The sequence below is a fragment of the Onychomys torridus genome, chromosome 2 (assembly GCF_903995425.1).
Source record: "Onychomys torridus chromosome 2, mOncTor1.1, whole genome shotgun sequence".
NCBI lineage: Eukaryota > Metazoa > Chordata > Mammalia > Rodentia > Cricetidae > Onychomys > Onychomys torridus.
The window spans coordinates 27,875,500-27,896,792 of NC_050444.1; the positions used below are offsets into that span (position 1 = coordinate 27,875,500).

Genomic DNA, 21,293 nt, shown 5'->3' on the forward strand with positions numbered 1-21,293 from the left:
AGTGTACATATATGTTAAAATATCCCATTGAATCACATATATGCACATACATTTTATTTGTTAATTCTGTTAATGATGTTGAGAAAAAAATTACAATTGAAATGTAAAGAAAGGGCCAATTTTGCCAGCAGTTAGATTTTGTTCACTGACACTATGACAAATGTAGGGTTTCTGTTCTTTCCATGCCAGCTCTCATCATCATGCCTTTGGTTGTAGATGATGCACATGACATAAAGAGAATAGTGCTGCTGAGGACTGCACTGGGTTTACTTGAAGTGATCAGCTGATTATTTCTGAAATGATGAAGGGAAACTGAAGACTTAGGAGCAACTATGCTTTTCTGCAGGTGGCTTTCTAAGCATAGTTAACATGAAAGATAACAGTAAGGATCCTGGTGAGGTCAGGTTCTTTTTGTGTCTCCAAGAAACATGCTGTGAGGAGTGTGATTTATTTTGGTTATTGCATTTTCATTTTTCTCCCTTTTTAAGAACTGGTTGACTCAGGTTGGTAAGTATCCACTCTAAAGAGTTTCTTTAAATGCATTGATTATTTCTTTAAAAGCACAGATTATTGACAAGTCCGCTCTTGGTTTCATGCAGTTAAAATCACCAGTCCTAACAGCCTGGTCTTGACGCAACAGAGAAATTTCCCTAATGATCTCATACCATAGATAAGGAAATCAGATCCCACAGCATTTGTGGCTCACCTTGGGCTCCTTCCTCGCTTTGGGAGTTGGTGATTAGTGTGTTGCAACGAGGGTGTAGTAGTAGGAACAGGGTGGGAAACAAATGGGAGAGAAATGTGATGGCTACAGAAAGGTAAGCCTTTAAAAGAAATCCGTGATTTGATTTGACATCTGACTCTCCCGTTTTTAAATCTGCTTGTGTGGTTTTGGTGCTGAATAATAAAAATGATTTCTTTTCTTTGTGGCACACCTTTGTCGTCAATAATGTCCCCCAGAGAACTTAGGGAAGACTTTAAAAGGAGTTATGTGCTGCAGTCTGTCCTGAAAAGTGAAAGGCATCTCTGACAACTATGAAGACTAGCGCCTTCATGGGCGTGGCATTTGGAGGATGAATCCAGGTGGTGCTCAGTGCTGCTTCTGGCCATCGCAATGTCCATGCACTTTTGCTATTTCCACTTATAAAGCTTTCGTGAAAAAGGCATTCCTTTTTAGTTTTATACCTCTTTCAAGTGAAATTATGCTCCTCATAGGTCTGGATTGATTTTTTTGTTAGAGATTGAAAGATAAACTTTGAGGTGCTATGTGCATTAAATGAGCTTTAAGAAATTTTCAGACTTCAAATCCCTTTTCTCCCCTGCCCCGTTTTTTTTTTTTTTGGTTCTTGGGACCAAGCTCTCTACATCTGTAGCCCTGAATGTGTACATACCTTGGACAGATCACATCGCCTCTCTGTATCCTACTGGCTGTCATATATAGTTGGTTTTTAAATACTCAATAAATTTTTAGATGACATAATTTTCCCATTACATACACTTTGTTTTCTGAAGTAAAGACATCCTTTATCTACCTTATGTTAGACATTATTTTATGACATCTCGTATTGAAGAAAAAACAAGTGTAACCTCCCTATTTCTGCCTTATAATGTTTCTTCTCTCTGGACCTTTATGTTTCATAATAGCGGTGTGTGTAACAGTGTGAGTATTATCTAATGCAACAAATACTTCAGGAAGCAAGCTGTGTCTCTGACTTCAAATCGTTAAATCCTCAGAACAAATTCCACTCTTCCCCATGCTCCATGAAAGGTCTATTTTTGGCTTTGAATACTCTTCCTCACAGGCAGAAAGTGATACATAAAACATGAGCCTTTTGCATGCCATCTGGATTCTTGTCCCAGAGTCATTCTTACACTCGACGATTCCATGCTGGCGTAATTGGATGGCAAGATTCTGATGGCCTATGGATTTACTTTCTTTGTGGCAGCAAATACTACGTACATTGGTTATAAAAACAATAAAAATAGAATTAAGCATCTGATCTGCATAGATAAATATGGATTGGAATTTGGCATGGTAATGTGCTATTATAAAAATGCCACCAGTTGGTGATGCTTGAAGCCAAAGACACAATGTCTGTTCTTCTTTAGGTTCTATTCACTCTGGATTTGTTTATGCTAACTATTTTTCACAAAAGTAGGGTTTTCATATTTTTGAAGTTCAGCCAAATTATAATAGGCTGAGTGAGCAGAAGGTCTATCAAGTAGGATGTGGTGACCATTTGTAAATGTCACGTAGCTCCCAAAGCTAAGTATGTATTTCCCTAAAGCCAGAATCAAACTTCAAGGTTCCTATTGCAAAGGCTTTGGGGATGCCTTTGCCTTTTCAAGGAAACAGCCCCTTTCCGGGCTTGCTCCCCGTCAAGTTGGCTCTGTTTTCCTCTATTGCCTCATTTACTACCCATTTCTTCTCAACAATGAATTTTTTTTTAGAGTGAGGGAGGACATCTTTCCTAATGTCTTCTGCATTCTCCTACATGTATGCATGTTCTGTGGTTAACAGATGTTCCACAAATGCTTGTCCTTTAGTTGCTGAGCAGGAAGGGGCTGTCGTTCATGTGCAAACAACAGCTGCTGAGTTTGTCAGTCGACTTTGTCTTAGAGACTGAGTTTAGCTGGAGGTAGGAGCATGATGGAGCTCACTTCTTCCCTTGAAATTCACTGGCTTTGCATCATGCTGCAGGATGGAGTTTCTGGAATCTTTGGTGTGGCCTCCTTTTAAAGAAGACAACTGGTCGTGCCAGGGAAGAAAGGAGACATTGCTTCTGTGTTTATTTATATGTGCTCTTGCCTCCACCCTCAATAATAACTAGAGGTGAGTAAATAGGCTCGTAGAGTAATGGAGAAAATAAGGGTTGGAATTCAAGCCTTGTGTTCCAGTCCTGGATCTAAGCAATCTTAGATAATATATTATACCTTCTGAACATGAGTTTGTTCATCTTAGATAGCATACCTTCTGGACATGAGTTTGTCTACAAATGGGGCTAGAATATTATTGTAGTGGCCAAGGTGGTGTGTTGAGAAAGTGAAGTGCTGACATATTACTAATAAAGATTAATCATCATCAAGTTGATCTTTATTCTTTGACCCTTTGAAGGGCTATAGCAAATGTGCTGGCTGGTTTTATGCCAACCTGACACAAGAGAGAGTCATGTGGAAAGAGGGAACTTCAACTGAGAAAATGTCTCCACCAGACTGGCCCGTAGGCTTGCCTGTGGGAGCATCTTTTTGATTAATGGTTGAAGCGGGTAGGCCCATCTCTCTGGGGGCGGTGCCACCCTTGGTGGGTGGTTCCAGAGGGTATAAGAAAGCAGGCTGAGCCAGCCAGAGTGGCACTCTTTCACGGCCTTGCATCAGCTCCTGCTTCTCAGGTTCCTTCCCCGACTTCCTTCATGATGGCTTGTGATGTTGAACTGCAAGCTGAACAAAGCCTTTCCTCTCCACATTGCTTTGATTATGATGCTTTTCCACAGCAATAGAAAAAAAAATACTAAGTGTGTGGAACTTTGATTCTTATAATTCTGATTCTTTAAAAAATACTCTCTCACTACTTTATTATATACGTGTGTGTATGTACTTTGATCATACCCTCCCCCATTATCGACTTACTGAACTACTCAAAGAGCTACTTCTTAACAAGACACCCTCTCCCCCATCTTCATAACTCTTTTGTTTGTGGCTCACCCCATGTTTCTATTACTCACTTCACTCTTACCCCCAAACCACCAAACACAACCAGAACCCCTATTCTGTTCAAGAAGACTGTAGGTTGAGTTTAACTAAATGGGCTCTGGATCAAAGTAATTTATTTCCAATTCGCAATTTCTTCTCTTTTCTCACCTGTAAAAATGTGGATGATAATCCCTGTAATGTTCATGGTACAGTCACAGTATTAGTTACAGTCAGTGTATGTTAGCCAAAGTTGTCCTTCAAGGACAAACCTGCTATAGTGAAGACAAAGTCAAAGATTGTGAACCAGGTACAGCAGAAAAGAAGAGAAAGAAGTGTCTCATGCTGACACACACACTCACAAAGGCATTTCACGGTGCACAGCCAGGACGGCAGAGGGAAGGCTGTTGGCTGGTGAAAAATAAATGATAGGAAAATACGAAACGAAAAAAATACCTATAATGACACTATATGGCTAATTGGCAAGTTTGACAATCTTGAGGAGTTAACAGGAAGGAAAGTTCAAGGAATGCTGATCTGAGATTGACGTGGAAAGTAGCCACAGTTTGTTCAGGGACAGCCGACAGCAATGGTGAGAAATCTTCTTTGATTTCTTAGCTAATTATCCTCAGGTGGAGTCTTCATGGTTATAAAATTTATCAAAAGGGATGAATGTGTAACAATCGGGACAGGACAGCACCATAGCTACGGACTTCCTCAGGAGCAATGCTTCCAATTTTGATCTAGTTAAATGAGGAGCTTTGAAATTCTTTGCAGCCAAGAGAGGCAGATACAAAAGCCAAGTGCCCCTTCTCAAGTGGCATGCATGCATGCAAGTATGAGACTCTGTGTGTGTGTGTGTGTGTGTGTGTATGAGTGAGTGTGTGCATGCATGCAAGTATGAGACTGTGTGTGTATGTGTGTGTATGAGTGAGTGTGTGCATGCATGCAAGTATGAGACAGTGTGTGTGTATGAGTGAGTGAGTGTGTGCATACATGCAAGTATGAGACTATGTGTATGAGTGAGTGTATGCATGCATGCAAGTATGAGAGAGTGTGTGTGTGTACATGAGTGTCTGTCTGCATGCATGCAAGTATGAGAGTGTATTGTGCATTCACACAAGTATGAGAGTGTGTGTGTGCATGAGTGAGTGTGTGCATACATTAAGTATGAGAGTGTGTGTATGTGTGTGTGCATGCATGCAAGTATGAGTGTGTGTGTGTGTATGAGTGAGTATGTGCATACATACACATGCATGTGTGTGTCTCTCTCTCTGTGGAAATTTGTCTTAGGTAAGCTGTAATACAGCTTATAAACATCACACACTGCAATTGTGTATGATTTTTATTTTTACATCTCATTTTCAGAAAACTTTCAACAAATGTAATCCAGTTCTTTTCAAAGCTGCTTAATTCCTCAATGTCAGTCCTCAACTTGGAAAAATAAATTCATCTGAAATACTGACTTTCATCTATTTGTTTAACTATTAAACTTCAAACCGCAAGGCTGGTAGAAAAAAAAAATACACCCCTCTCTGCCTGTTTGCCTTGTGAAGAACTTCAGACTCTCCTGAAGGATTTTGAAGTCAGGAAAGTAGCTACATTTTTTCAAAGCGAAGCACATCTCTTACAATGTGGTATGACCTTGTGAGGTTTTAAATAATATTGGTGCTTCCATGTGAGACTCCTCCTTTTCACTTTTCCATGTTTATGAGAAAGTGGGAGTACACCATCTGAATTCTATAGCCTGCGAAGCTGACAAAATATTAAGGATTTTATATGTAGATTATTATAAGCTGTAACTAATCTGAAACATACTTGTAAATATGAACACTGATTTTTCTCAAGGTACCTATAGTTACATCATAAATATAACCCCTTGTTTATATACCATGTGTTTTTTTTTTAATTGCTTTTTTGAATAGCAAGGACGTTGGAAACTGAAGTGGGAGACCAGAGCAAACAGCAAGGAGATTGGAGGGTGGGGTGACTGAGCAGAAGGCAAGAGAGCTGGGGTCTGGGGAAACAGATGGGCCAATAGCATTTTAGGGAATGTGTGTGTGTGTGTGTGTGTGTGTGTGTGTGTGTGCCCATGCACATGTGAGCTCAAGCTCATGTATTGAAATTGTTCCTTCCCTTACTCTTCAAGAGGCCTAAGTGTAGACTTGTATGTCTGGAATCATTTTTAATTTCTATTGACTTAACTGACATCTTATGTTGATGAAACTTCCAGGATAGGCAAGAAGACTCAATTTTATTGATGTTACTTACATTGTTAAAGTATGACGAGGTATTAATGTTAGGGAAATGGGAACAGAAACAAATATAAGAAAACTCACCCTTACTTTCATTACCTTTCTTGCTTATGGGCTTTTGACCCAGATGAAATACATTAACCATTAAATTCTGGCCTTGCTCAGAATGGGTTTGTCTTGGAGATTTACTACATGGGCAGCTGTGTAGGACATCAGCCTTCCTTCTGCTTCCAAGAATTATTGAGTAGTGACAGTTTCTATAGTTCCAAACACTTTCCATTGGTTGCCATTACGTGTAGAAATTAACATAACAATCAAGATGTTTAATCTTAAAATTATTTTCCCTTAGTGTTTTCATGATTGGCTCAGGGAATCAGAGAAGGTGATCAATTTCTTTTTAAATTGTCAAATGCTTAGCATTCAGTTCCTTGCCTAGTTCTCTCAGGGAGCAGTGCATAATTAGGCATTATTTCCCTATTTCGTAATGGTGAGAATTGTATTAATACTGCAGAATCCATGAGCACTTTGCTCAGGGCTTCTTGGGCGGTGAGCAGAGCAGGGTCAAAGCCACAACCATCTAATCCATGCATCTCTCCCACCCGGAACAGGCAGGTCCAGCCGCAGCGGTTTTTAGGGGAACTGAGGAACTGCCTTTTCATTTGCATGGGGCTTGGCATCCTGGTGTTCCACGTTCTCTCACTATAGGGAGCTTTGTCTTTCTAACCCATCTCTCCAAAGCAGTTTACCACATTCATGGGCTTTGGGCCTGGATGTTTCCTCAGATTAGGATTTCTCTGTCTCAAGACTCTGAGGTGGAGGGTCAAGATGACACTTGCAGGGGTAACTGGAAGTGAGGTTAAGCAACTTGAGTTCTCTCTGTCTCTCATCAGCCCTTTTGTGTTTTCTGTGTCTGTCTCTTGGGGTACCTGTGCTGGGCCCAGAGGTTTTCTCAGATGGGTGATTGCTGTCTTGGGACACTACCCATCGTCTTCCACTGAAGCTTAGGCTGGGAAAGTTGAGCAGGGACACTGATGGAATTCGGGGTGACTTCATTGCTACTTCTCAGGAAGAAGGCTCAAGGCTGCTCAACAGGGTTCTGATATCCAGCCCCTCAAAGTAGCCTGAGGGATTCAATCATCATTTTAATTTGCTTTTTGTTATTTTGAATGTATCTTTCAAAAGCAGATGATTTCAGATTCAGGCTGTGTTTCTCGTTCCCTTCTTTACTCATTCTAAATGCATGCTCAGCGGTATTTACATGGCATACCCTGCCCCTGCAAATCAGTGTGTGGTGGTGCACACATGTAATCCCAGCAGTTGGAAAGTGGATGTAGGAAGAACAGATACGTTTGAGGTTAGTCTGGGCTATAGAGTGAGGGGGACACACACACACACACACACACACACACACACACACACACACTCATAGCCATTATATCTAATGACAAAAGAGCACAAGCACTTGCATTTATACAGTTACTTGACAAACACTAATCACTTTCACATTTACTTCCTGGATCCCGACAATCACTTGCTGATAAAGACATGGCAGATAGCGTTGTTATTGACTAGTGCTTAATTACAGGCACAAATGAAATCACCAAGGCCAAGGTGTGGTGAGAATGAAGAAGCCAGCCCAGCTACACTGAAAAAGGGCTGTTCTTTTGAGTTGTGATGTAGAGAGAGAGGAAGGACCCCTCCTGCTGCAGGGCCACTGGGCTCCCCAATGGTAACTATTGTGTTGTGTGTTTTACTCTGGTGTGGGTCTAGACCAGCCGCATTAGCACCACCTGGAAACGAGATAGGAAAACTCATGGGGCCAGCTTCAGACCCTCAGGACAGAGCCTCTTCCAAAGGGCTGCTGATGCTCAGGATGCCCTGACACATGTTTTAACCAAAGGGTTCCAAGTGAAAGAGGCTTGGAGCATGATCTCAGTCCTTCCTAATTGACGCTACTATTATGCACTGACTGGTCAGATAGTTTGGGTGGTGTAATAGGACTGTTAAAATGGAGAAGCCTGTTATACTCTTGCTATTGCCCTTCTGTCTTGTTATGTGTAAGATCTTGTTATTTTCAAAATAGTAAATTACCCAAGGGGGAGGAGCAGATTAATTTATATTCTTAGAATACATGGCACAGGCTTTTGAACAGAGTCAGCATCCACATTTTAAAAGTATTTTTTTTTTTTTTTTAATTTAAGGGCTATTAAATGTCATTCCTAGTGACATTAGCTGTCAATGATTTTGGGCTGCAGACAACTATACCTAGCATGTAGTTTCCCTCTTTATGTGTGCTTGACTTTAGGACAAAGGAGAAATTACTAACTGTAATTAGTTTTCTATTCACATCTAATCTATATTGAAATGGATCTATATATACCTTGGTCAACCATGTTTTTTGGTCTTACTCTACACTTGACTGAGTGCATTCTTCTAAGTTTAAATTTACTGATCCTTAATAGAGTGACTTGTATGCTATGTTCAAAGCACAGGGATTACATGAAAATTTAAAAAAGGATGGATGGAACAAGTAAATGTTTTCCCATATAGACAGATCGTGCTATCTAATTAAAAGATATTTATTTTATGCATACAGGTGTTTTGTATGCGTGTCTGTCTGTGTACTACCTGTGTGTCTAGTGCCTGCAGAGGCCTCTGGGACATTGGATCTCCTGGGACTGGCATTATTGATGGTTGTGAGCTACCATGTAGGTTCTGGGAATCGAATCTGGGTTTTTTGGAAGTGCAACCAGTGTTCTCAACTGCTGAACCATCTATTAAAAACAAACAAACCCCAAACAATCTCCACTCTTCTGTCTTTATCTGCTCCTTTCTTAAAATGATAAAAGGAAGAATTTGCTCTGGCTGAAGGAGAATGAAAAGATAATTTTTCCAGAGACAGGAGTGTGGGTCCTGCCATAGGCTTGAATTGACTATGGTCATTTTTAATGGTACTAGGAGGATGTCAGCTGGCACCTTGCTATGGAGCTACAATGTGGCAATAGATATTTGTGTTGGAAGTAAAAGAGAATGCTCGGTAGTAACTATTTCCTGTTAAACCGTGTCCTGAGGTGGGGATCCTGGGAGGCTGCCATCAGTCTAACTTCATAGTTTCCTCAGTTACCTTAGGTGTCTGGTGCTCCCTGACACCAGAGGTGGGGTTTCCTGGCCTCAGTTTTCTAAGTCAATATATATTATCAGTTGTTTTTTTTTTTTTCTTTTTGCCCATGGAAGTTAGGTTTCTTCTAAACTGGAAGACTTTTACTGTGAGCAATTTTATTCAATAGGAATTAAACTTTATGGCTGATATACACAGAAATATAAAATCTTCTAAAAAGAGTGAAAAGATTGCTAATCACAATTTAATGTATACTTTAAAATAACTCATAAAATGTTTTTGGGTATAAGATTTAAAAATATTTCATCTAATTATCTTTATCTTGACATAGGACATTTAGTAGACTCATAAGCTTACAGTGTTGATGATTTGTTGTTTCTTGAACAACAGAGAACACAGCATAGACTCCAAGACCCAAAGTATAATTATTGCAGTATTATTGCAATGCCTTTTGAAGACATTGCAGTATGACCTAGCAAAAAATGAAATTCAGTGGTAGACAATGTACTGCACTATTGAAAAAATACAATCTATTCTTAATGTGTTATTTGAGAACCATAATTATCCACTTCTTGTCAAAAGCCAAATTTTGGAACTTATAATTTTCCTAAGGTCAACAACACTGTAAATGTATAAATTCTTAAGGATTTTGTTCTGCTTTATAGCATGACATGGGGCTTCTCCCAGGCACATGTCCTAGACGTGCTATTTCCAGGTGACTACTAGCTTTGTGAGTGCCAGGATGCATTAATTAACCTTTACATTGACATAAAAGAGTTTTGAGAGAACAAATGTACACAAAGTGTTATCTTCAATCATGACTAATAGAAATGGGTTATTATAAACACAGGTTTTACTAATGCAAATGTCTCCTTGACAAATGGCAAGGCCTGATTCTTTCATTAAAGATAAATAAAAAATTGTGCAAGGGAGTCAGAGCCTCCCACAGATCTCTCCTGCCTACCTGCTTTTGAACTAGTAAGATAATCTTGAAATAATATATAGTTTTATTAAATGTAGATGCCTAGGTTGTATTTCTTTGAGATCTAACTTTCCTTCACAAAACTAAAGATTGAAATTGAATACCTGGCATCTACAGAAGGGATGAAAGACATAGTTTGTCTGTACCAGAAAAATGATTCTGAAAGCAACTCTACAGCAAACTGGTTCATTACAGGACTAAACTCTTGTTACAGGTCTCCAGCTTAAATTTTTGTCATCTGCAAATGTTATTTCTAAAACTGCCAGGATTAACCACTTAATACACATAACCACTGTAATGCTGTCTTAGTATTCCTTGTTTGTTTGTTTGTTTTGAGCTGAGGATCGAACTCAGGGCCTTGTGCTTGCTAGGCGAGAGCTCTACCACTGAGCTAAATCTCCAACTCGGCATTCCTTTAAAAAAAAAAAAAAACCAAAAAACAAATACAAAACACAAAACAATCCTCCTAAAAACCAACATATTAGCATCTAAAGCAGCAGTTCTCAAGTTGTGGGTCTCGACCCCTTCGGAGTCATACAGCAGATATTTACATTACCATTCATAACAGTAGCAAAATTCCAGTTATGAAGTAGTAATGGAGTTGTTTTTTTTTTTTTATGGTTGGGGGTCACCACAACGTGAAGAAATGTGTTAAAGGGTCACAGCATTAGGAAGGTTGAGAACCAGTGATCTAAAGTTCTGCAGCTTCCAGAGACTTGGAAAGACTTGAGTTGAGCTGTTAAAAACAACAACAAACCAAAGGTTAATGTTACTCCTGTTTTGGAATGTCACTGCGTTCTGCCATCTGTGCCGATTTTTTATTTTGGATGATGGTTTTTTATTTGTTTGTTTGTTTGTTTTATTTTGAGACAGGTTTCTCTGTGTCACTTTGGAGCCTGTCCTGGAACTCACTCTGTAGACCAGGCTGGCCTCGAACTCACAGAGATGCGGTGATGTTTTTAATTGTCTATTGGAGGCATTTTGTGCTTAGTTTCATTTTTTTTTTTTTTTCCAGGACAGAATTTCCAGAAATGTAGTAATACCTTCGTGGCCTGCCACCCACTTCATGGGTGAACTGACATGGTAGTTTTGATGATATTCTTTGAAGACCTATTTTCCCGTCCAGGCCACCTTTCTTTAGAAGGGTAACACTGAATAAAGGAGGCCCTTTATGGACTTAAGAAAGCAGAAGGAAAATTATTTACCTATTTATGTTAAATTAGGGTCTTATAGGATAGCCCAGGCTGGCCTTGAACCCCAAACCCTCCTTCCTCAACATCCTGAGTGATGGGATTTATAGGCATGTGATACCAAGTCTAATCTGTTTTCTGACATAAGGGCATTATAACCCAGCAAATTCCTTATGATTAGTGAGTTCTTAATACTTCTTTTCATGCATTATCCAGGATGAAATACTCTGTTGGAATAATCTGAATAAGTAATAACTGTGCATAAATACTAACTTCAGTATGGTTTAATCCTGTTTTACTTTACTTCCCATATGGACTATATATGCTGAGTTAACTGTCTAGTAAATTAGGCATTATCCTATACATAGAAGGTTCTGGGTTGAATTTCTGTTTTGTATGTTATTTGTGAATAACAGTAATCTTGTATGATTTATTATCCCTTTTCCAGTGTACTACAAGCCATTTTCTTTTCAGAGACACATGCACACACAGAGCCAAACTCTTATTACTCCCAATATTTCTCTTGAAGGTCTTCTGTTGAGTCCTTTAATATAAATGTATTTGAAACAATCTAATTAAGAAAGAGTGATAGCAGACTACATAATCCTCAGAGGAATTAAATCCCTACGCATATGAGTTTGGAAGTGAAATATTCTGTAATCCATTGCGGCAGATTTAAAAGTCTTAAGACAAAACATATCACAGCTTTGCATTATTCTAACAGTGATGGCTTGGTGGTCAGAAGTGGCATCATTCAGCAGGTTGTCAGAACTGAAGACTCGCCTCCAGCCCATCCTCCCCCATCAGCTTCTAAACTGCAATGAAAACTATACAAAATTTGAGAAACACCTTAATATGATACTATTAAATGTTTTTGAGGTGGACTATAGTTATATAAAATGTATAAAAAAGAATTTTCCTTCTATTGAACATTGAAACAATTTACTTTGATAATCATCAAAATTAGTTTATACTTATCTGTTTCTTCTTCCTTAAAATGGATATCAATTATTTACTAGACCAATAAAACTATTCTAAGGTTTTATGACTAATTTTTTGTTAACTTTCAAGAATCATCAACTATATATATATACATATATGTATACTTATAAACATATATAAACCATGATTGTTGAAATTGCACAGAAATTAGATGTTTATTATTGGTTTAAAAAGGTATCCTTTAAGAACATGGGAAAGCTGTTATGGTCAGCTTGGATGTGCCTCCTCAGGATCATGTTCTTTTGCCTGCTTTCCTACTTCCTCTAAGGTGAGGCCTCAGACATTAGAACTGTCCTCAGCATGGGGCACACTTAAATAAATGAATAAGTAAACATGATCTTAATTTATGCCTTTACTTACAAATTAAAACATCTGTTGCTAAATAATTTTGCTATTACTACTGACATTTTCTACCATTTATACACCATACAACCCCAGAAGTAACATAAATGATATAATAATTATGCTGTAATGAAACTGGAAAGAAAGATCATAAGGGACTAATTATCCAGGGCTCTGCCAACTTGTAGATTACAATCACTCATCTTACTGTAGAGATGTACATGCCCTTCTCATTCACTAGGGTAAACCATGACATTACTTTATTAAATCAACAATTGAATGACTCCAATAAAAGAAAAGATTTTATTTAACAGTGTTTGAAGCCAGGTTTAAATTATTCTTAGAGAAACTGATTGCCCTCTAGTGGGGTGAAAAATTAGTGCAGACTCCGTGGTCTCCAATTGAGAGAACCAGGAAGCAAATGGCTTTGGCTCTGGAAGCATTTATATTACTAACTATTGAGTGTTTTCTTGTGGACTAGCACATTTTACATATTGTTACAGATTGCATGGTAACAATAATGTGTATTTTTCCACAAACAAAAGAAAGCTGGTGGGAGCTGGGGGTGAACTATCGGTGTGGGGCTGGCCACACCCAGGTCTGCGTTTGTGCTGTTAGCTGCCACATGCTCTGAGACCAGTTTTATCTAGCCTTATGCAAGCAACTAGCTACAGGAACGACATGAATATACAATTCATCTTAGTTAAGGGAATAAAGAACATCAATGGATAGAATAACAGCAATTTCCCTAAAGATGTATTTATCAGTGAAAAGGCATTCAATATGGACTCACCTTCCATTTTATATTCAGTTATTTGGGTTTTATGTAAAAATCTTGCTTGATGGATACCATTAAATAATCACAGAACTGAGTAACTATTTTGATCCCAAATTACAAAGGGAAACTACTTTATCATATGAACCGGCTTTATGACATCCTGGGAGGAGGACATGTCCTGAGTCTACACAAAATGGAATTTCTTGCAGCATTTTTTTGTCAGTGACAAGCAGAAATTTGATGAAAGTCATTTCATGCCAATTGACCTAATGCTTATTTTTCTAAATCACTATATCCATAAGCAATTAAAAATTTAAAACCAAAGGCAATGATAACTCTTTTAAACACGAAGATGTGAAATCCTGCTAAACATTTTAAATGACTAAGACAAGTAGCAGCAGCTCAGACAGAAAGCATGTCTCCCTCCTCTTGCCATAGAAAATGACCCCAGGTCTGTCTGTGAGTCAGTGAAAACTGTTAGGATTCCAGAGAGACAGAGGTCTGGACTTGAAATCTTTTCTAAACTACAAAGCATTCAGGCTTACGGATCATTTTAAAACAGGCTTTCCCTCATAGATCTTTAAGGGGCACAGGCAGATACCATCAGACCCACTGATACACACCACCCTGCCAGCGACGGACAAGGTGCCTCACTGGGCACACACGCTTGCTGCCGCCCCCTCAGAGCATGATTAGATACATGTCATCAATTGACAAAGCTCTGTTTATTTCCTTCAGGTTTTTTTTTTTTTTTTCCTTCTGAGATCCTGGTAAAATCTTCAGCTTTTTATTTCTAGTTATTTATGCATCAATTTATATTGCAGCTCCATTTGAGAAGACACTAGGCGATACAATATGTACTTAGCACAAACATGCTGAATGCACTGACTATTTAATGAATCAGGAGGAAAGCACTTGCCTTGCAGATTAATTGATTACTCTTTACAGTTGGGATGTTAAAAAAAAAAAAAAAAAAAAAAAAAAAAAAAAAAGCATCCCAAAATCAAAATGGCACTTTCCTCACTGCAGAGGTAGTGTTTATTCTCACGTTCACAAGTGCAGCCTAATTATGGCAGAAAGACCTTGGCACCTGTCATCCATGGGGTGGGTGGGAGTTTCATTGGTTGACGGTTACCATTTCACGATCCTTGTTTCTGGGTAGAATTGAGACTGTATCAAAAAGCACTTTTAAGAGCAGATTTAGGGGAAAACAATAAAATTTGTGTGCTAAATCTGTATTTAAATATTTATAGATATACCCTCTTGTGGTGGGGTATAATCTCAGCTACATATAGTTTTTGCCCACTGAAACCACAAACAATTCTCTGTGGAGAATTTTTCAGCGATCTTTGGCACACAGGCTGTCCTTAGCAAGTACCAGCACATACGTCCCGGCCTCACGAACATACATAACAGCGACGGGAAGCCGAGGCGTATTTGCTTTATAGAAACTTAAATGATTAACAGGAGACAAAATCATCTTTGGGTTGGGGGTGGGGAGGGAGCGTAGGCAGGTGAAGGTGATCAAAAAGAATTAGAGGCAAGGGGTTAATCAGCATCCAAAGGGACCAGCATCCTTTTTGAACAAGTGAGACTAAGGGAAGACCTAGTCTTGGAATAATAACCAGGATGACTTGGAATCACAGTTCTGGTGACGAGGAGTAACTAGCCAGTCGTCTGCAGCTGAAACCCCTCGGTGGGAGTACGGTGCACCCTCACCCTCATCAGAACCCCTCTGGACACGCGGATTGTCTGCATCTTGTGGCAAGAGGGAGTAGCTCAGGACACTGCGGAGAACCCTCTCCTGGGATGCTCCTGCGGGGGCGAGCGCCCAGTTCCGAACGGCGAGCGCTGCAGGGCTGGCGACGGTCCACGCGCGCGATCGCCACGTGCGCGCTCGCCAGGCTCGCTGCTCCGGGTCTAGCAGCGAGGGGTGGGGCCGAGCCACGCCCCACAGAAGGACCCTCAGTCGGGGGTCACTTTCCTGGAACCCAGTGGGCCCTGGGCTTGGGCTGGGGAAAAGGTCCTTGGACTCTGTGGGCTGTGCGTGGGCGAGGACACCTTCCCGAACCACAGAGAAGGGGTCACCTCTGTGGTCCAGGGCCTGGCAGGGCGCGGCCTTGTCTTTGTGTGGCCGGGCGGGGCCCGCCTTTCTGCACAGCCATCCATCCCCTGGGAGGGGTTTGGCGCTGCGACCTCGAGCTAGGCCAGGTGTCTGCACACCCTGAGGGGTTCGGGGCTGTTCTGGAAAGCCGGGCTAGAAAGAGCGGTGCCCGGACTGCAGACTGTTCAGCAGCCCCACCCAAGTTCATTGGCCAGGCAGCCAGAGTGTCGGGGGCTCCGCGCACAGGGTGGGGCAGGGCAGGGTGGAGCCAGTCCACATCCTTTTCCCTGCTCTGTATCCACAACCGGGCCTGGGGGAGGGGGACTTCCAGTCGCTTCCCGGGTGCAGGCCCCTCCCGGTCTATCCACCCCTGGGCCACAGAGGCACAAGACCTTTTCGGAAGGAAGGCCCTGGATCTGAAATCTCTTGCGGTTTTACATTGCCCAAAAGATTTACTAGTAATTGGCCTTGTCCGACCCACAAAATGGAAATTGCACGTGGCCAATCTTAAAGACCTTGACCTCTTTTGCTTTATATCATGCTCACACATTTTTATCTGTATTATTTTCTGTACACCCTTCTAGGTTCCCTAAGCTTTCACTCCCCGAAACGATCTAAGGAGTTTCGAGTAACCTTTTTTCTTCTTTCCCTTTTCTTTTTGCTATTATATATAAATATCCTATTTAATGTGGTTCTGAAAAATATGTTAACCCACCCTCCTCTAGCCCTACGGGAGAACAATGAGGCCAGGGTGGGGCAGCCAAGGTTAGCGATCAGGGCTCTGGCACAAGCAGGCGGCTAGTGAGTGCGCGGGGCGTGGCGGGGCTCCTCTGTCCCCGCAGGGCTGGGTTCTCTGGTGTCGCGCTGCGCTCCCCACCCGGCCCCCTTGCCGTGGAGGGCGCCGAGCTAGGTCCGGGTGGGGACCGCTTGACCCACACAGGGTGGGGCGGTCCGCACAGTGTGCCCAGCGCTGCAGGTGCCCCCCCACCCCGGGGACAGTAGCTCCACACACAAAGAAACCCCACCCGGGCGCCTTGGGAGCCCGGTCCCTCCACCCCTCCCCGCCGCGCAAGCTTCTCCGCCCCTGCAGCTGCCCACGCGCCCTCCACGCCCTCCTCCTCCTTCCCCTCCCTCTCCCTAAAACAAAGGAGCTAAGGTCCTACCCCACCCCTCCGGCCGCCTTACCTCCCCGCACCGCGCCCCAAGACTAGCGGTTTTCCAACAGAGACAATACCATTAAATGTGTCCACTCCCCTCCCCCGTTCCCACCCATCTCTCAAACCGCCCGCATGGGACCGCTTTGACTTTGCATTTTCTCTTTTCTCCCAGCCTCACCCCCTGTCCGTTCTATTTTCTTGTTAAACTACAGAACGAATATAAGACGTTACAGACCACTTTCTGAAATGTCCCTTCATCCCACCGAAGGCAGAGAGTTAAGGTAGCCCCCTCCCTCCCATGGCGTTTTAATTTTAAATATGGAAGTAGAATAAAATTCTTACCCATCGGAGGGCAACTTATCTGCTTCTATGTTTTAAAAATAAATCATTTGCTTTAGCTTTTCAAAGACCCCCTTCTTGCCCTCCCATCGCCTCCCAGAGCTGTCTCCGACCTTCCCAGCTGTCGTGTATCATGAATGTCTTTTCCTTTATAAAATTCCTTTTAATGTCTTCAGAGCCCGAGAGAGAAGGGCTCCAGATTGAGCCTGGGGAAAGAGAAGCGCGATTCTTACCCATTGCTGTTTTAGCCATTGTAGGGATGTGCACGCGTGGAGCGGTGGCGAAGGCGTAGGAGAAGGGTCCAGCTGTAGCCGCGGAGAGAGCGAGAGAGGAGTCTGAGTAAGGCACTGAGTCTGCAGAGTGGGACCGTGCTAGAGAAAGAGCAAGAGGCAGGAGCCCATGAATAATTATCACGTAGAAGCTCAAGCAGATTGGCTCCCAGGGTCCCCTGACATGACTCCCGCAGAGTCAGAATCTTCAAGCATTAAATATTGATCGTCCAATGGTGCTGGAGTACAAAGTACCAGAATGCAGTTTGAAATGGAAATCAGCCCTTGCCTGGAAGCTCCCCCCATTTTGGAGCCCGATAGTACAGTCCAAGTGGAGTGGCGCCTTAGCCTGGAAGCCTCCTAGGAGCTAAGAACTGGGCTGTGCCTACCTGTACCCAGGAGGCTATACTTCGTTCAAACATGTCTCATTGCATAGATTGACAAAGAGAAGGAAAAGATTCAGGGGCTCGAGAAGTCATCCCAGTATGCCGAGTGTCGGGAAAATCTGTTTAAAGACTAGTTGTTATCTGGTCTTATTTTCTCTTTCACCTTTGGCCCTGTCCTTGGTGAATGCTGGCCTCCCTAATAGATGATGGACTTCCCAAACCAGACCATGTCTGCCTGTGGTGGCAGCTCAGAAATGACCAGGGACACTGCTCTTTTCTTCTTGTGTAGTTAGACTCCAGAGTCCATGAACTCAGGAGAGTCTCATAGGAGAGGGAGGCCTGGCCTTTTCTCTCTTTAGCATAGAGGAGGAATCTTTGACAACTTGGGCATAGAGATGTGTTCCACCCAAGGACATGATGCAAGAGAGTAAGAGAACCTGGACTAGACATGATTTTCCTGCATTCACAGCTCAGATTAAGCATTATGGCATGCAAGCGCCTGTGAAGCCAGTTACAAACAAGACATCCATTTATTCACTTAAACAATACTTTTAGTGAATGCCCAGTCTTAATTCAGACTTTTATTGAGCATGTTCACAACACTGAAGCAGCAAGGATATGTTTTGGACTTGTGAGCATGAAATTTTTTTCAAACACATGACTGATTTCTATTATACCTAAACCCATGGAGAAATTGTGGCGTAGGTATTTAAAACTAGCAAGGAATAGCTAATTCCATCTTAGAGATGAAAAAATAGAACATTGTTGCATACATGAACATGTATGAAACATTGTCTAATTTTAAAAGTACTTGAAAATTAAGATTTCCCCCATTAGTAAGCTTTTTGGTAGCTATTAAATTACATTTAAAAATTTCTGGTTAGCATAGTGCACAGTATGACGTTTAAATGCGGGGGTGGGGAGGAGGGCGGAGCAGCAGAGCACTCTCCTTGGTGCTGAAACACCCCTGCAGTTAACACTCTGGATGGCTTGCTGTATGATAGGAAGCTACTGGAACGGGAGCATTTCTGACCTGCTGAATCACTGGAAAAATAAAAAAATAAAGTGGAGATCAATACAATTATTTCTTGAGCAGCAAGATCAGAAATTATCGTTCCTGTCATTGAACAGGCCTACGACGATGATACAGCGAGAGTACCAGTATGGAAATTGGCAGGGTCTGGAAATAAATTACCATTTTCTCCCTCTCAGAAACCATTTCCCAGTATAAATGTGAGAGCATCTTCCTTCTCACTAGGGTCGTTAGCAGCCATAGGATGAGGGATCTTCAGCATGCCTGTGTGACTAATATCCTTCTCCACCACACCCTTCTTCCCAGGCTGTGTCATCCCTAAACATTCCTTAACTTCCTTGGAGGACAGGGCCTTCGGTCATGACATAATGTCTTTAACAGCTACAATTGGCAGTTCAATGAGATCTATTGCACTTGTGAGCACAAAACAAAACGCTTGCTCCTCTGTCCTCATTTTTCACTCTCTGGTGAGAAGGAAGTCAGTGTATACAGGGGCAAATAGCAAACGAGTGGCTTAACAATGTTTTCTTCTGGCTTTTTGGGTGCTAGCTACCTCACCGCAGCTCTGTATGATTTTTCCAATAATGTCAAGTAAAGAGGGCATAGGTTGATATAATTACTGCAAAACAGAAAAATAATAAGTTGTTGTCCACTGGAAGAGAGTTTGAAATGAATTAAAAGATCTTGGTCTGCATTAATTAATGCCTTTTATGTTCTTTTCACATTACAGTGGGCTACCATGCTTCTTGTTCTGGGAAATTATGGTAAAATAGGCACAGGGCAATTATTCAGTACTTTGTACGTTTACTCCCATCTTCTGCTCGTTCATCTATCCCACAGCTGCCTGTTTAATAATTTTTAGGCTTTTTGTATTATGAACTCAGTTAAGCTTCTCCTTATTGTCTAAAAAGTATAAAATGAAGAAAAATACAGACTTCCTCCTGCAGTAAAATGCTATTAACTTTGGAAGATGATGCTCATCTTTTGAATCAGCTAGGCACAGTTGCTTGCAAATAATAGAAAGAAAAACACAAACAAACAACTACACATTGCCTCTGAAAATGAAGTGGAATTTCTTGGCTCATGTAACTATAAAAACAGAGTACATTCTAGTCATCTTTTCCTGAAGCAAATGTTTCTGATGGTGACTGGAAATCTGTCAGATTAAAGAAAGTCCACTGTAGAATAAGCACAGTAGCACAGGGATGTTTGCCTAACTGACCAGTCACCATATGTAAGTGTCTTGCATCATGGTAGACACACAGTAAATTGTGGGTTCTGTGACTGTGTTCATGGCTTCTAACATAAACTTTTTAAGAGTAAGTGCTGACATGCAGAGATGACCGGCCACACTAGTGGAAGCCCATGAACTGTGGACTGGTGGCTGTGGAGCCCCCATAGGACTGGACTAGGCCCTCTGGATATGGGAGATGGTTGTTTGGCTTGAACTGTTTGGGGGCACCCAGGCAGGGGGATCAGGATCTGTCCCTGGTCTATGAGCAGGCTTCTGGAACCCGGTGCCTGTGGTGTGACACTTTGCACAACCTTGGTGCAGTGGGAAGGGGCTTGGACCTACCTAGGCTCAGTGTGCTGCGCTCTGCCGACTCCTCATGGGAGACCTCGATTTGGGGGATGTGGGGTATGTGGGGTGGCTTGGGAAAGAGGACTCGGGGGTGGGAGGAGGGAGGAGGGGGCTCTGTGGATAGCATGTGGAGTGAGTAGAAAATTTCTTAATAAAGAAAAAAAATTCTTCAAAAGAAGAGTTAAGGGCTGAGTGACATACACCTTAATTAGTTTCCTAGTAACACTTTGACTCACGGTTCACATGATAGATAAATGCATGCTTACAATCAGAATGGTAATAAACAACAACACGCTGTTGGGATGACTGAAAGAGACTGAGCTCTGTGAAACCATATCCGTGCTTACAGCCACTTTTGCCGAGTCCATGTTGAAAGCATGTATCAGACTGTTTGATATTGTTTATTTATATCTTGTTCATTCCTCAAAGGACAGAAGTGGATAGGATTCACACTATCAGGAGAAAAATGGCAATTTTTGTTTCCTTCGATGGGAACAGCTGAAGTTGTAGAAAAAGTTGTATTAACGGCCCTTTTTATTTCTCTAGTTCAGCGTCTTGTACTTGTCTTTGAGGAGAGGCCTGAGGGGTTGGTTTCTTTCCAAACTGGAGAATAACAGTTGCTGTAGGTGCTGTTGTCATCTAATACAGTCACATGATTTTGCTATTAATAAATCAAATGTCTTAGAAATAATCCTACAGTAATTATTAAAAGTTACTAAGATATGAAAGACAACATTGCTACACTTGAATTGTTTGGATCTGACTTCATCTGTCTACAAAGAAAAACTGAAAGAAAAGAGTTGCAGATGTTTTTTAGGTGTTTAGAAATTTTGGATGTTTTGTAGTTACAAAATCACATGTGAAAAGATAGCTAATTGGTTAGTAGTTTTATTTTTGACATGTTTATATCTGCATATATCAGAAATAAAAGTATATCTTTTAGTAGAAATGTACAATATGCCTTATTTGACAAGAGAGTCAATCCAAAGAGAGAGATCTGATGTTCTTTGCTAACAATGCAATCTGTGTTGTTTAGTGTGGTGGTATTGTGTTCCCCAAAATATTGTGT

At 41.4% G+C, this 21,293-nt stretch overlaps 1 protein-coding gene across 1 annotated transcript in view; it reads right to left on the reverse strand.

Annotated features, from left to right (window-relative positions):
- Stmn2 (stathmin 2) overlaps positions 1-17,426 on the reverse strand; it is a 54,204-nt gene extending 36,778 nt beyond the window's left edge. Inside the window, exon 1 of the mRNA XM_036179757.1 lies at positions 17,188-17,426. Within this exon, the coding sequence (XP_036035650.1) occupies positions 17,188-17,206 (19 nt within the window). The 5' untranslated portion in view covers positions 17,207-17,426. The remainder of the gene's footprint in view (positions 1-17,187) is intronic.
- Positions 17,427-21,293: the final 3,867 nt, after the last annotated feature.